This window comes from Sander vitreus, chromosome 14 (assembly GCF_031162955.1).
Source record: "Sander vitreus isolate 19-12246 chromosome 14, sanVit1, whole genome shotgun sequence".
NCBI classification, from domain to species: Eukaryota; Metazoa; Chordata; class Actinopteri; order Perciformes; family Percidae; genus Sander; species Sander vitreus.
This window is the reverse complement of record NC_135868.1, coordinates 1232501-1247500: the sequence shown is the minus strand read 5'-3', so window position 1 is coordinate 1247500 and position 15000 is coordinate 1232501. Positions and strand designations below refer to the sequence as shown.

Below are 15000 nucleotides of genomic sequence, written 5' to 3'. Positions count from 1 at the left end.
ATTAGTTACTCCTTAATAGAGATTACATCCCATAATCTAGCTGTACTCGGTTTGATGTATTTGGACAAAAATCGACATTAGTAATCCACTGAGACAGTACGCTGCCATTTTGATTCGTTACGACGCTGTTCTCCAGAAACACCGACAAGACAATTTGGCCGTTAACGGTACTACACGGTAATCACGTCACAGTAACGGACAGAGCAATGTAACGTCATTTTTATTTATTTATTTTTTTATTTTTTTAAACAGCCGTGTTATGTAAATATCCGTCGACATCAGTGCAAAAACAAACAAAAAAAACAAAAAAAAAACACCGTCCTCTAATCCGCTTTCAGTAACGTTAAGTCGGTAACGCGTTACTTTGGAGCTCGAGCTCGTCGCCTCGCAACCCCCACTCAAAATGTCTCTATGACCGACCTCAGTGCGCCCCGCGTCCGCTACACAGCACGGTCGCACACGGACAAAATGTCGATAAAAGCCACAAAAAAAAAAAAAAAAAAGACGTTACATTTACTCCTAAACCGAATTTAACGTCGAGGACTTTGATATAGCGGCAGCAGACCCGATGTTACCGTCGAAGTTTAAGCCGTTGGCGACTTAAAATGTCCGCTCGGCTCTTCACAGAACCAACGTCGACGCACCAGCCGTTGGTTCACACGCAGCCGTTGGTTGTTTTTCTCCGAAATCACCCCGATAACACTAAACTAACTACCCGGATGTTAAGCATTATTTATACGGTATTGTTATGTCGTTTTCTCCGTTTAAAACTCTCCCGTGCGACCGGTGATTAAAAGTTAAACTTGCCCGTCGTTAGGACTTTAACGGGAGTTAGTGCTCTAGTGTTTTTGGGGCTGCTTAGCGATAAGAACCGTACATTTAAGCGGTTTGATGGTCAGAATTGTCTCCGCGGAGCCACCCTGAGATACGGGATCTAACCGGAGAAGAGGAGGAGGAGGGGGCGCGGACGGACGGACGGAGCCGCGGAGATGCTTCCACATCCATCCGGGATCTGAGCCGCCGGCCCGGCTGTTGATCGAACTATAACCTGATCGCTAAGAGGTTTAAACGGACCGAAGGAAGCCGTTAAGCGGACCCCGTATGTGTGATGTGCTAGCGGGGGGGAGCAAGCAGCCTGGCTCCCGGTCGTCTCCGCACATCACCTCCCCGGTAGCTATTTCAGGACACATTTACAAATGTTAATAAATAAAAAGCCGCTCACCTCCGCCGCGCTCCGGTTCCGCAGCTCCAAAGTGATTCTCTTCTTCATGTCCATGTTGAGTTTTCGGGTCTGTGTAGGGGGTTTAAATTAAAAAGCAAAGCGGCGAACAGTTGACAAAAGTCCCGGGGATCAGAGCGGTAGCTGCTCTCCTCTGATGGCCACAGTTTGCCTACTGATCCTCCATGATACCTCGCGCCCTGCCCCCTCCCCCTGCGGCCCCGCCCCCCGCTGCACGGGGTTGGCCGAACGCCCCTCCGCCGCCTCTGATTGGACGGTGGACACGTCAGTAAGGGCTGATCGGCCATAATCCACGCGCTGGGCGGGAACATATCAGAAGAACAGCCAGTGTGGCCGCCGCCTGTGAAACGCCTCATGGGAGATGTAGTTACATATCAGGAAATTAATCGTTATTTATTAGGTTAAAATGACAAAATCAACACACTTTATTGGCATTGACAACATTAGATACTCAGTTATTGTAGAATAGATGCAGAAAACACACAGAAAGGGCGGGGAAATAAACAAAAACACACTGAACCTCAAGTGTGGAAAGTAACTAAGTACATTTACTCAAGTACTGTACACATTTGAGGTACTTGTACTTAACCAGTATTTCCACATACTTCTTCCTACCTGTACTCCTTTCTGTATGCGTGTTTCTGTGTGTGTGTGTGTGTGTGTTTGCATGTGTGTGTGTGTGTGTGTCTGTATGTGTGTGTGTGTGTGTGTCTGTATGCATGTGTGTGTGTCTGTATGCATGTGTGTGTGTGTGTATCTGTATGTGTGTGTGTGTGTGTGTGTGTGTGTGTGTGTGTCTGTATGTGTGTATGTGCGTGTGTGTGTGTGTGTGTGTGTGCGTGTGTGCGTGTGTGTGTGTGTGTGTGTGTGTGTGTCTGCAACATCTCAATGAAATAATGTACTTTTTACTGCATTACATTTATTTAATAGTTACTTTTCAGGCACTTTAAGTATATTTGTAAAACTGATGTGAATACAATAAACTGTGTAATTAATTTTCTTTTTGAAAATCTATTATTCTATTATTTAAATGTCTCCACGTGTGTAATGTTGCTTTCAATGTCACATAAAATAGTAAAATGTGTGAAAAATAAATAAAACCAGAAATTCCCCAGTTCATCATAATAATAAATAATGTGTGTGTAACAAAGTCAGTAGTATCTTGTTGTCCAAAAACTTTTAAAAACCCATCAAACACTGAGCCGAAATAAACCAAACTCAGTGCAAATATTGTCGACTACCCACCAGACTCCATGTAAATAATCAGGACTTTTATCATCGTAAAACACAATTCATTCAAAGTGGACAGAAACTAAATAAAACTATTAAAAGCCGTCTTGGTTCATCTTTCCACTGTTCCAACAATCACCACTCTGGTTTGGTTGAAATAAACCCTTAATTCACCCATTGACATGTGGAGATATGCTGGCTCTATACACGCTAAAAGTCCTGATTATTTACATGGAGTCTGGTGGAGATATGCTGGTTCTATACACGCTAAAAGTCCTGATTATTTACATGGAGTCTGGTGGAGATATGCTGGCTCTATACACGCTAAAAGTCCTGATTATTTACATGGAGTCTGGTGGAAATATGCTGGCCCTATACACACTAAAAGTCCTGATTATTTACATGGAGTCTGGTGGAGATATCCTGGCTCTATACACGCTAAAAGTCCTGATTATTTACATGGAGTCTGGTGGAAATATGCTGGCTCTATACACGCTAAAAGTCCTGATTATTTACATGGAGTCTGGTGGAGATATGCTGGCTCTATACACGCTAAAAGTCCTGATTATTTACATGGAGTCTGGTGGAGATATGCTGGCTCTATACACGCTAAAAGTCCTGATTATTTACATGGAGTCTGGTGGAGATATCCTGGCTCTATACACGCTAAAAGTCCTGATTATTTACATGGAGTCTGGTGGAAATATCCTGGCTCTATACACGCTAAAAGCTAAATACGTGTCGATGTTTCGCTGTGTGAAAGCATCACAAAACACAACTGAGATGTTACAAAAAAACAAGTGTTTATATTTGAGATTACCAATACAGGCAGCCATCATTATCACGGTGAAGCATTCAGGTACAGTTAAAAAAATACAACTTTATATGTACATAGAAAAAGGTTGGCTTGGCTGAGCTTATAAAAATAACTATCGTACTCAACTCAAACAAATCGTGGATCAGAGACAGGAAGGAGCACGGAAACGAGCACGGATGATTGGTAGTAATCGATAAATGGTTTTCCTACAGGCTGAACCGGGAGCAACTGATGGAAGAGGAGAGAGGTCTAACCTCTGATAGAAGAGGAGAGGAGAGAGGTCTAACCTCTGATAGAAGAGGAGAGGAGAGAGGTCTAACCTCTGATAGAAGAGGAGAGGAGAGAGGTCTAACCTCTGATAGAAGAGGAGAGGAGAGAGGTCTAACCTCTGATAGAAGAGGAGAGAGGTCTAACCTCTGATAGAAGAGGAGAGAGGTCTAACCTCTGATAGGAGAGAGGTCTAACCTCTGATAGAAGAGGAGAGGAGAGAGGTCTAACCTCTGATAGGAGAGGAGAGAGGTCTAACCTCTGATAGAAGAGGAGAGGAGAGAGGTCTAACCTCTGATGGAAGAGGAGAGAGGTCTAACCTCTGATGGAAGAGGAGAGAGGTCTAACCTCTGATAGAAGAGGAGAGGAGAGAGGTCTAACCTCTGATAGGAGAGGAGAGAGGTCTAACCTCTGATGACCTCTGCAACTGACCGTTACATTCGTCCCACTACGGACAATACCTGTGTGTCTCTCTCTGTGTGTCTCTCTGTGTGTGTGTGTGTGTGTCTCTGTGTGTCTCTATGTGTGTGTGTCTCTATAAGTGTGTGTGTGTGTGTGTGTCTCTATAAGTGTGTGTGTGTGTGTCTCTATAAGTGTGTGTGTGTGTGTGTGTGTGTGTGTCTCTATAAGTGTGTGTGTGTGTGTGTGTGTTTCTGTTTGGATACGTTTTTCAAGGAAGCCAACGTGAAAACAGTAATCAGGTTGCGGCAAAAAAATGGATCCAACTACGGTCGGAAGTTACGCAAAATATAATCAGATCATTTTCAATACTTTTCACCCAGGAAACCACACGGATCGTAAACATCGGAAACGTTAACGTGAAAAAGAAAGAGAAGGAAAAGCAGTTCAGTTATATTAGTGTCCAAAAAGAATCCGGAGCCTTTCACGGTCGAAGGGAAGAAGTGAAGAGGGAGGCGCCGAATCAGGACTCTGCTTCTGACTGGGCTGAACGTTGGGCTTTTTGACGGGGTTCTGGTTTCTGCTGAACCTACGCTGGTCGACGTCATGACGGCGCCGTTGATGACATCACCACCGCCGTTACATTTGGTGTGAAACATCCGAGAGTTGTTCATGAAGGAATCTGTGTGTGTGTGTCTGTATGTGTATGTGTGTGTGTGTGTGTTTCTGTGTGTCTGTATGTGTATGTGTGTCTGTGTGTGTATGTGTGTGTGTGTGTGTTTCTGTGTGTGTGTGTGTGTGTTTCTGTGTGTGTATGTGTACGTTTCTGTATGTGTGTGTTTCTGTGTGTGTGTGTGTGTGTTTCTGTATGTCTGTATGTGTGTGTATGTGTGTGTGTGTTTCTGTGTGTGTATGTGTCTGTATGTGTGTGTGTTTCTGTGTGTGTATGTGTACGTTTCTGTATGTGTGTGTTTCTGTGTGTGTGTCTGTATGTGTGTTTCTGTGTGTGTCTGTATGTGTGTGTGTGTCTGTGTGTGTTTCTGTGTGTGCATTTCTGTGTGTGTGTGTGTCTGTATGTGTGTGTGTGTTTCTGTGTGTGTATGTGTGTCTGTGTGTTTCTGTGTGTGTGTCTGTATGTGTGTGTGTTTCTGTGTGTGTATGTGTTTCTGTGTGTGTATGTATTTCTGTGTATGTGTGTGTTTCTGTGTGTGTGTGTTTCTGTGTGTGTATTTCTGTGTATGTGTGTGTCTGTGTGTGTGTGTTTCTGTGTGTTTATGTGTCATTGCCATTCAAGTCCAGCTACATGTTCAATCTGCAATGCTGATTAGTCTGGTGGTGGCGAGGACCCTAAACAATACACAACATCACCGCTGTTACAACATCTGGTATGAAACATCTGGAAGAATACGAGCTGAGCATGAAGGAATCTACAGACAGCAGCCAGAATGCAGCAACTTCAGGTACGGCAAAGGAAGGACAGTCACTGGTTACTTCATTAATGTGTTGACTGTGTTCATGGACTGAGGACGGGACGAGGACTCAGCAGAACCTCAACCAGGGGGTTCAGGACTCAGCAGAACCTCAACCAGGGGGTTCAGGATTCAGCAGAACCTCAACCAGGGGATTCAGGACTCAGCAGAACCTCAACCAGGGGGTTGGGTGCATCCCTAGTAATAACGGTACAAGCTACAGTGAAGGTCTGAGTATCTGGGAGTATGAAAAAGGCGTAACGTGCTCCCAATTTCTCAAGACTTAAGAGTTACGGAGGCATCGGATGAACGACCAACTGACAAACACTGAAAACACGGAGGAGATAAAGAGAGAGAGATTAATAACGGGGATAATGTCATAACCATCTGAACCAAAAAAAACGAGGAAAATGTTGAATGGGAAATGTGAAACAACTGCTGCTGTCGGAGTCTCCTCAGGTTCAGGGAACTTGTTTTCAGTCAAATGGGGACGCAAGATGGTGCGTTCAGGGACCAGGCTTCCCTAACTCCTGTTGTTGTTGTTATTGTGATTTAATTTGGGGTCACCGATAGCTGTTAAAACCTGAAACAAGACGGGGTCTTCCTCGGTTGGTTTCCATCTCTTCCAACCGTTGATCCAGCTTCATTCCCTTCAGCAGCAGACACACACACACACACACACACACACACACACACACACAGATGTACAGAGACACACACACACACACACACACAGATGTACAGAGACAGACACACAGACACACACACACACAGGGATATACACACGCGCACACACACACACACAGACAGGGATATACACACACACACACACACAGTAACACACACACACACACACACACGTACACACAGTAACACACACACACACACATGTACACACACACACACAGATGTACACACACACACACAGGGATATACACACACATCCAGAAACACACACACAGACAGGGATACACACACACACACACACACACACACAGATGTACACACACACACAGGGATATACACACACATCCAGAAACACACACACAGACAGGGATACACACACAGACACACACACACACACGGTCTGAACTGGGTTGAAGAAGGCCTTCAGTTGAGAGTACAGGTGGGAAACTAAAACTCCTCCATCTTGTTTGTTTGGTCTGTTTGGGGTCTTTCTTCCTTCCTGCTGTCTGGTCCATTTGGGGGGGGGGGCATTTTGGTTTCCGTCTCCGACTCTTTCAAGGATTTAAAACTCTTCCGTCTCGTTTCATTCTGTCCGTTTTATAATCGTCTCTCACTGTGTTCTCATGGAAGCCATTTTGTTTCTCCTCTCTGCCGTCTTTTGAGGGGAACGGTGCACATGCTTTAAATCCTCCCGTTGACCCTAACCCTCTGTCTGGGATTTAGAAAGGGGTGCATGATGAAAGTCCTCTGTCATGTCTGTGCAGTCTGGTTTCTCTCTCTCTCTTCCAGCTGTTTTGTCCTTTTGGGGAAGAAGCCATTTTGTGTCCCTATCTGAAGTGTCATCATCACCTCTTTCAGGGATTCAAAATGGTGGAAGACCAAGCTTGTTGTTTAGGCCACTCAGTCTGTCTGTGTGTGTGTTTGTTAGTGTGTGTCTGTGTGTGTGTGTGTGTGTATCTGTGTGTGTGTCTGTGTGTGTCTGTGTGTTTTAGTGTGTGTGTGTTTGTTAGTGTGTGTGTGTGTGTGTGTGTTAGTGTGTCTGTGTTTGTGTCTGTGAGTGTGTGTGTATGTCTGTGTGTCTGTTAGTGTGTGTGTATGTCGGTTAGTGTGTGTCTGTTTGTTAGTGTGTGTCTGTGTTTGTGAGTGTGTGTGTATTTCTGTGTGTGTATGTCTGTGTGTGTCTGTGTTTGTTAGTGTGTGTATGTGTGTCTGTGTGTGTTTGTGTGTGTGTGTGTGTGTGTATGTCTGTGTGTGTGTTTGTTAGTGTGTGTCTGTGTGTATGTCTGTGTGTGTGTGTCTGTGTGTGTGTGTGTGTGTCTGTGTGTGTGTATGTGTGTGTCTGAGCTTGTTGTCTCATGTTTTCAGTCTTCTTGCGGTGTTTTGGTGTTGCTTCTCTCTGAAGTGGTGCTTTTTGAATTAACAGTTGAATAAAACAACGCACAAACAAACAAACAAACAAACTTCTTGTCTTGTTTGTTTTGTCTGATTTTAAATTGTCTTGCTGCGTTTTCACGAAAGCCATTTTGTTTCTCCTCTGCGCTGTCTTTTCAGGGGGGAACGGTGCACATTCTTTAAATCCTCCCGCTGCGTCCCTCACCCCTCCCGTTTAGGATCCGTCTCCTCCTCGCTGCGTCCTCTCACCCCTCCCATTTAGGATCGGTCTCCTCCTCGCTGCGTCCCCTCACCCCTCCCGTTTAGGATCGGTCTCCTCCTCGCTGCGTCCCCTCACCCCTCCCGTTTAGGATCTGTCTCCTCCTCGCTGCATCCCTCACCCCTCCCGTTTAGGATCTGTCTCCTCCTCGCTGCATCCCCTCACCCCTCCCGTTTAGGATCTGTCTCCTCCTCGCTGCGTCCCCTCACCCCTCCCGTTTAGGATCTGTCTCCTCCTCGCTGCGTCCCCCCCGTTTACGATCGTCTCTTCCTCGCTGCGTCCCCCTCCCGTTAGGAGCTGACCTCCGTGGTCTCTCCGCCCGTCTCCACCAGCGTGACCTGCCCCTCCTCCCCCTCCATGATGATGCCTCCGTCCTGCAGCACGACCATCTCGCCCTCCTCCACCATCGCCCCAGCCGCCTCCTCTTCGTCCTCGTCGCCGCCCACCACTTCCTCGGGGCTGGCAGCGTTGCCCCTGGCGACAGCGGTGTTGTTGTTGTTGGTGGTCTGGCTCTGGGACATGGCCTCTAGCTTGATGCGGTACTGCTCGGCCTCCTGCTCCTTACGCATCAGCTGCGTCCGGTACTCCTGCGCCTTCCTGTTGGCCTCCAGCAGCTGCCTCTGCAGCAACTCCTAAACAACAACAACACAGTTTAAACATCACTTTAGTCATCAGTTTCCGGGCAAAAAGTTTTAATATTTAAAGAAAAAAAATTGTCGTAATTCAAGATAAAGGTTGTCACACACACAGAAACTCAGAAAAAAAGGTCACACACACAGAAACACACACACACACACACAGAAACTCAGAAACACACACACAGAAAAAAAGGTCACACACACAGAAACACACACACACACACACAGAAACTCAGAAACTCAAAAAAAAAGGTCACACACACAGAAACACACACACAGAAAAAAAGGTCACACACACAGAAACACACACACACACACACAGAAACACACACACAGAGACACACAGAAACACACACACACAGTAAACGTGTCTTACCGTCTCTCCTGTGTCATTGTGGTTGTTGGTCACCTCCAGCTTCCTCTTCCTGGAGGGCGGAGGCTGAGGCTCCTCCGTCACCACCTCCTCCGTCACAGTGTTGGCCGGCACCGCCAACACTGAAAACACACACAAACACACACACACACAGATTAACAATCGGCATATCGGGCTACAGGCTACATCTCCACCGCTACATTTTGGTTTTTAAGCGAGTTTTGAGGTAAAAGTGATCTCTGTGAACCAAGTGTTTTTATCTCAAGGAGAAGAAGTAATCTCTGCCAGAGCAGGGGGAATGAGAGGGGAGACGCCAGAGCAGGGGGAATGAGAGGGGGAAACACAAGAGCAGGAGGAATGAGAGGGAGAAACACCAGAGCAGGGGGAATGAGAGGGAGGAACACCAGAGCAGGGGGAATGAGAGGGAGGAACACCAGAGCAGGGGGGAATGAGAGGGGGGAAACACCAGAGCAGGGGGAATGAGAGGGGGAAAACACCAGAGCAGGGGGAATGAGAGGGGGGAAACACCAGAGCAGGGGGAATGAGAGGGGAGACGCCAGAGCAGGGGGAATGAGAGGGGGAGACACAAGAGCAGGAGGAATGAGAGGGAGAAACACCAGAGCAGGGGGAATGAGAGGGAGGAACACCAGAGCAGGGGGAATGAGAGGGAGGAACACCAGAGCAGGGGGAATGAGAGGGAGGAACACCAGAGCAGGGGGGAACACCAGAGCAGGGGGGAATGAGAGGGGGAAACACCAGAGCAGGGGGAAATGAGAGGGAGAAACACCAGAGCAGGGGGAATGAGAGGGGGGAATGAGAGGGGGAAACACCAGAGCAGGGGGGAAACACCAGAGCAGGGGGGAATGAGAGGGGGGAAACACCAGAGCAGGGGGAATGAGAGGGGGAAACACCAGAGCAGGGGGAATGAGAGGGGGGAATGAGAGGGGGGAACACCAGAGCAGGGGGAATGAGAGGGGGGAACACCAGAGCAGGGGGGAATGAGAGGGGGGAACACCAGAGCAGGGGGAATGAGAGGGAGGAACACCAGAGCAGGGGGAATGAGAGGGAGGAACACCAGAGCAGGGGGAATGAGAGGGGAGACGCCAGAGCAGGGGGAATGAGAGGGGGAAACACCAGAGCAGGGGGAATGAGAGGGGGAACACCAGAGCAGGGGGGAATGAGAGGGAACACCAGAGCAGGGGGAATGAGAGGGGGGAACACCAGAGCAGGGGAATGAGAGGGGGGAGCAGGGGAATGAGGGGGAAACACCAGAGCAGGGGGAATGAGAGGGGGAGACGCCAGAGCAGGGGGAATGAGAGGGGGAGACGCCAGAGCAGGGGGAATGAGAGGGGAACACCAGAGCAGGGGGAATGAGAGGAGGAACACCAGAGCAGGGAAGAGCATCAGGCAGGAGATGGAGGGGAGCATCAGGCAGGGGAATGAGAGGGGAACACCAGAGCAGGGGGAATGAGAGGAGGAACAGCTCATACTCTGCTGTCCGTGCTGCATGGTGACGAAGAACGGCGGTGGCATCCCTCCTGTGGTCTGCAGGTTGCCGTGCTGGTCTGTTACTATGGTGATGACCCTCTGACCCGCCTCGTTGACGACAGTGGCGTGCTGGATGTTGGAGTCCAGAGCATTGGCGGCCATTGCTTCCTCTGAGTCGCCTGAAACACAAAAAAGACGCATAAACGTGACATCTCCACAGATTCATAGCTGCGATCACACACACGGCAGAAACCCGCTTCCCGTTCAACGGCTGACAGCTGAGACCGACTCAGTTTTTGGAGGAACGCAGCCCGGCGTCAGGCCATCGGCCAGTCATCAGCGCGTGGAGGCGGTGTGAGAGACCCATACAGGAAACAGGAAGCATCACCGCCGAACGTCGAAAAAAGGTAACAAAAACGTTTAAAAGGCGACCAAAAGGGCCGATTACTGTGTGAGTGTCTCTGTGTGTGTGTGTGTGTGTGTGTGTGTGTGTGTGTGTGTGTGTGTGTGTTGGTACCTGTGTGTGTGTCTCTGTGTGTGTGTGTGTGTGTGTGTGTGTGTGTGTGTCTCTGTGTGTGTGTTGGTACCTGTGTGTGTGTGTGTCTCTGTGTGTGTGTTGGTACCTGTGTGTGTGTGTGTGTCTCTCTGTGTGTGAGTGTCTCTCTGTGTGTGAGTGTGTCTCTGTGTGTGTGTGTCTCTGTGTGTGTGTCTCTCTGTGTGTGTTGGTACCTGTGTGTGTGTGTCTCTGTGTGTGTGTGTGGTGGTACCTGTGTGTGTGTGTGTGGTGGTACCTGTGTGTGTGTGGTGGTACCCGTGTGTGTGTGTGTGTGTGTGTGTCTCTGTGTGTGTGGTGGTACCTGTGTGTGTGTGTGTGTGTGTGTGTGTTGGTACCTGTGTGTGTGTGTGTGTGTGTGTGTGTGTGTGTGTGTGTGTGTGTGTGTGTGGTGGTACCTGTGTGTGTGTGTGTGGTGGTGTGTGTGTGTGTGTGTGTGTGGTACCTGTGTGTGTGTGTGTGGTGGTACCTGTGTGTGTGTGTGTGGTGGTACCTGTGTGTGAGAGTGAGTGTCTCTGTACCTGCGTTGGCCTTGTTGAGCAGCTCAGCGAGGTTCACCACTCCTCCCTGGATGGACGGGATTCCCTGGATGATGAACTGCGGCTGGTTGGTGCTGCTGGTCTCCACGTTCATGCTCACCTGGTTCATGTTCACCTGGTTCTGCATGCCCTCCTACACACACACACACACACACACACAATGTTTTGAACAGATAATGAATGGATCCCTAAAAATATAACTATATAAATGACTCCTGGTGTGGGAAATTCACACACATCTAAAGTGCAACGTTTTTGGTGTTGCCCTACTTAGTAGTATACAGGGATAGTAGTATACAGCTGTTATACATCATATCATCTATACAGAGATAGTAGTATACAGTTGTTATACATCATATCATCCATACAGAGATAGTAGTATACAGCTGTTATACATCATATCATCCATACAGAGATAGTAGTATACAGCTGTTATACATCATATCATCCATACAGAGATAGTAGTATACAGCTGTTATACATCATATCATCTATACAGAGATAGTAGTATACAGCTGTTATACATCATATCATCCATACAGGGATAGTAGTATACAGCTGTTATACATCATATCATCCATACAGGGATAGTAGTATACAGCTGTTATACATCATATCATCCATACAGGGATAGTAGTATACAGCTGTTATACATCATATCATCTATACAGAGATAGTAGTATACAGCTGTTATACATCATATCATCTATACAGAGATAGTAGTATACAGCTGTTATACATCATATCATCTATACAGGGATAGTAGTATACAGCTGTTATACATCATATCATCTATACAGAGATAGTAGTATACAGCTGTATCGGGCCATGTCTACCTGTAGCAGCAGCATCAGCTCCGTGTTCTGGATGTCAGCGGCGATGTCAAACGGCGACTTGTCGAACTTGCTGAGTGCGTGCACGTCGGCCCCGTGTTTGATGAGCGTCTCAGCGACGCCGTGGTGACCGTGCTGCGCCGCCCAGTGCAGCGCCGTCATCTTCAGCATGTCTTTGGCGTTGATGTCCGCTCCGCTCTGAAAAAGTTACAACTGCAGTTTAAGAGACGGAAACTCGCTGCTCTTCCTTTTCATCATTTGTTTCACTTCCTGTCAGCTGATGTCATGTTGTCATTTCTTGGTCAGAAGTCTAGACCGAATCCTGATTGGTTCTCACCCGGACCAGCAGCTCCACGATGACCGTGTGGCCCTCGGCGGCGGCCATGTGCAGCGGCGTGCGGTCCACCTTGGTGCGGGCGTCTCTGCTGACGCCGGCCCTCAGCAGGACGTCGGCCGTGGAGTAATGGCCGTGCTGAGCAGCGAGATGCAGGGGGGACGTCCCCAACTACAGGAAACACACACAGATATATGTCATTACACACACACACACACACACACACACACACACACACAGATATATGTCATTACACACACACACAGATATATGTCAATACACACACACACACACACACACACATATATATGTCATTACACACACACACACACACACGTCATTACACACACACACACACACACACATATATGTCATTACACACACACACACACACACACACACACACACACACACACACACACACACACACACACACACACACACACACACACACACACACACACACACAGTGCATTGTTACTTAGCAACAGCCTTCTTTGACAAAAGCTGTCCAATCCGTTACAAGGAATGTTTTACAATCCACCCGCCACTGTGGCTGGTATACAACGCAAAGTCACCCGCCACTTTGAAAAAGCTAATAATGATGCTAATTTCCCACCCTGGTGGTGTGTGTGTGTGTCTCTCTGTCTGTGTGTGTGTGTGTCTGTCTCTCTGTCTGTGTGTGTGTGTGTGTGTGTCTCTCTGTCTGTGTGTGTGTGTGTCTGTCTCTCTGTCTGTGTGTGTGAAACAACTTTTGAACGTCCACATGCTCCACCAAAACAAGTTCCTTCCTGAGACTATTTAGCAGAGGCACCGTGGCTCCGTCCGGAGCTTAGCCCCGCCCACGACGATTGTGATTGGTTTAAAGAAATGCCAATAAACCAGAGCACTGTGCTCTTGCTGTGCTGTGTGGACTAGCCAGACCTTCCTCCGCAGCGCTGTGGAGGAGGGTCTGGAGACTACAAACATAATGAGACTGTGTTGAAGTCTCACCCAGTCGGTGGTGAACGGCGCTCCGTTGGCCATCAGGTTTCTGACCTCATCGTCTTGACCTTTCCGCGCCGCCTCCAGCAGACGCTTCCCGAGGTCCACCAGCGACATCTGACACAAACAAAAAAATCACGTTAACGTAACGCCCAAATGCCCTTAAACACGTCTTAATACGCTCAACATCTCCGCAGTTTCACACTTCATTCTACATCAAAAAGTCCAAATATTTAAAGACAAAAAGTCAGAAAATATTAAAGACAAAAAGTAAAATTATTTAAAAAGAAAAAGTCCAAATATTTAAAGACAAAAAGTCCAAATATTTAAAGACAAAAAGTCAAAATATTTAAAAACAAAAAGTCAAAATATTTAAAAGACAAAAACTCCCCCCCCATGTGCAGAGTATTTTTACAGTGTGGAATTAGTACTTTTTACTCAAGTAGAGTGCCTTGAGTACTTCCTCCACCAGTGCTTTGTTTGCGGGTAAAAGCGGCCGAATCTGGGGTGAGTTAGGCGGACACTTTCTGTCCGATAATGGACGCAGCAGCGCCGCAATGTATCTGGACAGAGAAACAACGGAGAAAGACGAGAAGCCATTTTATGCGCCCGCTCGGACAGAAAAGAGTCCGCCATGTGCCACGTCCCCCCGTCTCTCCCCTCCACGAGCCCTTATTTACCACCACAGCCGTTTAAAATCGTTACCCGCTGCACCGACACATTTACAGCAACAACAGACAGGAAACCGTTTGATATTAAGTTGTTGGTTTTCCGGGGGAAGTCAGACAGAAATTTCCTATTTTACACACGGAGAAAAAACTACTTCCACATCCGGTTAAAATAGCATTCTGCAAGCGCGCGCCGTCAAACCGCTTACGGGACGTTGGTCCGGCGAAACTCTTTTAAATCAAAATGTATCCGACTTCTGTGAACTGTCTTACATCTGGACATTAAACGTCGTTTTTAAACATCGAGAGGACAGAAGAAAAGCTACGTACCGCGTGCAGGTTTGTTCGGAGCCGCAGTGCTCGTCTCTCTGCTAAGCTAAGCTAAGCTAATGTTAGCACGCTAGCCGGCTAAACAGATCAAATCCCTCCGCGTTTGCAGCGTTTTGTGCGCTTCTGTCACTCTGTATTGAACACAAATAGGTCAGTGATGTGCACTATTGTTTCACAAAGCGTTAAACTTGGATATTAAGGCGCCACCGCAGCTCGTCTGGCTCCTCCGGGCTCGTGTTTACCGAAGCAAGTTAGCGCGAGACCGCCGCTGTATCGCCTGGATGTTATGGATGATATGGCCTTCAAAATAAGAGCGTGCGATGTAAGTGTCTCCTGCTCAGAGGTGGAAAGGGAACACAATATTCTACTTATGTAAAAGTAATATTACTTGGCATAAGTACAATTATTGTGATACACTTGTTGAAAATTACAGATGTTTTAAGTACACTACTAAAACTACTTAATAACTGATGTTAGAAATTATAGTTTTAGTTTCCACC

At 47.5% G+C, this 15000-nt stretch overlaps 2 protein-coding genes and 1 long non-coding RNA gene across 7 annotated transcripts in view; all 3 read right to left on the bottom strand.

Moving 5' to 3' along the window:
* anp32e (acidic (leucine-rich) nuclear phosphoprotein 32 family, member E) overlaps window positions 1–1411 on the bottom strand; it is a 10546-nt gene extending 9135 nt beyond the window's left edge. Inside the window, exon 1 of the mRNA XM_078267405.1 lies at window positions 1223–1411. Coding sequence (XP_078123531.1) covers window positions 1223–1276 — 54 coding nt within the window. The 5' untranslated portion in view covers window positions 1277–1411. The remainder of the gene's footprint in view (window positions 1–1222) is intronic.
* A 1841-nt stretch (window positions 1412–3252) lies between these two features.
* Window positions 3253–4833, bottom strand: LOC144528474 (uncharacterized). Its single transcript, XR_013502906.1, has 2 exons — window positions 3786–4833; window positions 3253–3729 (listed from the first exon to the last, which is right to left on the bottom strand). It is a non-coding gene; the product is annotated as an uncharacterized LOC144528474 (long non-coding RNA).
* Window positions 4834–8011: 3178 nt separating this feature from the next.
* Window positions 8012–15000, bottom strand: part of gabpb2a (GA binding protein transcription factor subunit beta 2a) — a 7586-nt gene continuing 597 nt past the window's right edge. The window contains exons 1-8 of one of the 5 annotated variants that reach the window (XM_078267065.1): window positions 14183–15000; window positions 13512–13619; window positions 12522–12689; window positions 12188–12382; window positions 11334–11484; window positions 10262–10438; window positions 8775–8893; window positions 8012–8392 (exon numbers count right to left, since the gene is read on the bottom strand). The exon at window positions 14183–15000 is cut by the window's right edge and continues 597 nt beyond it. In XM_078267065.1, the coding sequence (XP_078123191.1) occupies window positions 8051–8392; window positions 8775–8893; window positions 10262–10438; window positions 11334–11484; window positions 12188–12382; window positions 12522–12689; window positions 13512–13619 (1260 nt within the window). In that variant the 5' untranslated portion in view covers window positions 14183–15000 and the 3' untranslated portion in view covers window positions 8012–8050. The other 4 variants (XM_078267066.1, XM_078267062.1, XM_078267067.1 and 1 more) reach the window with 4 other exon arrangements.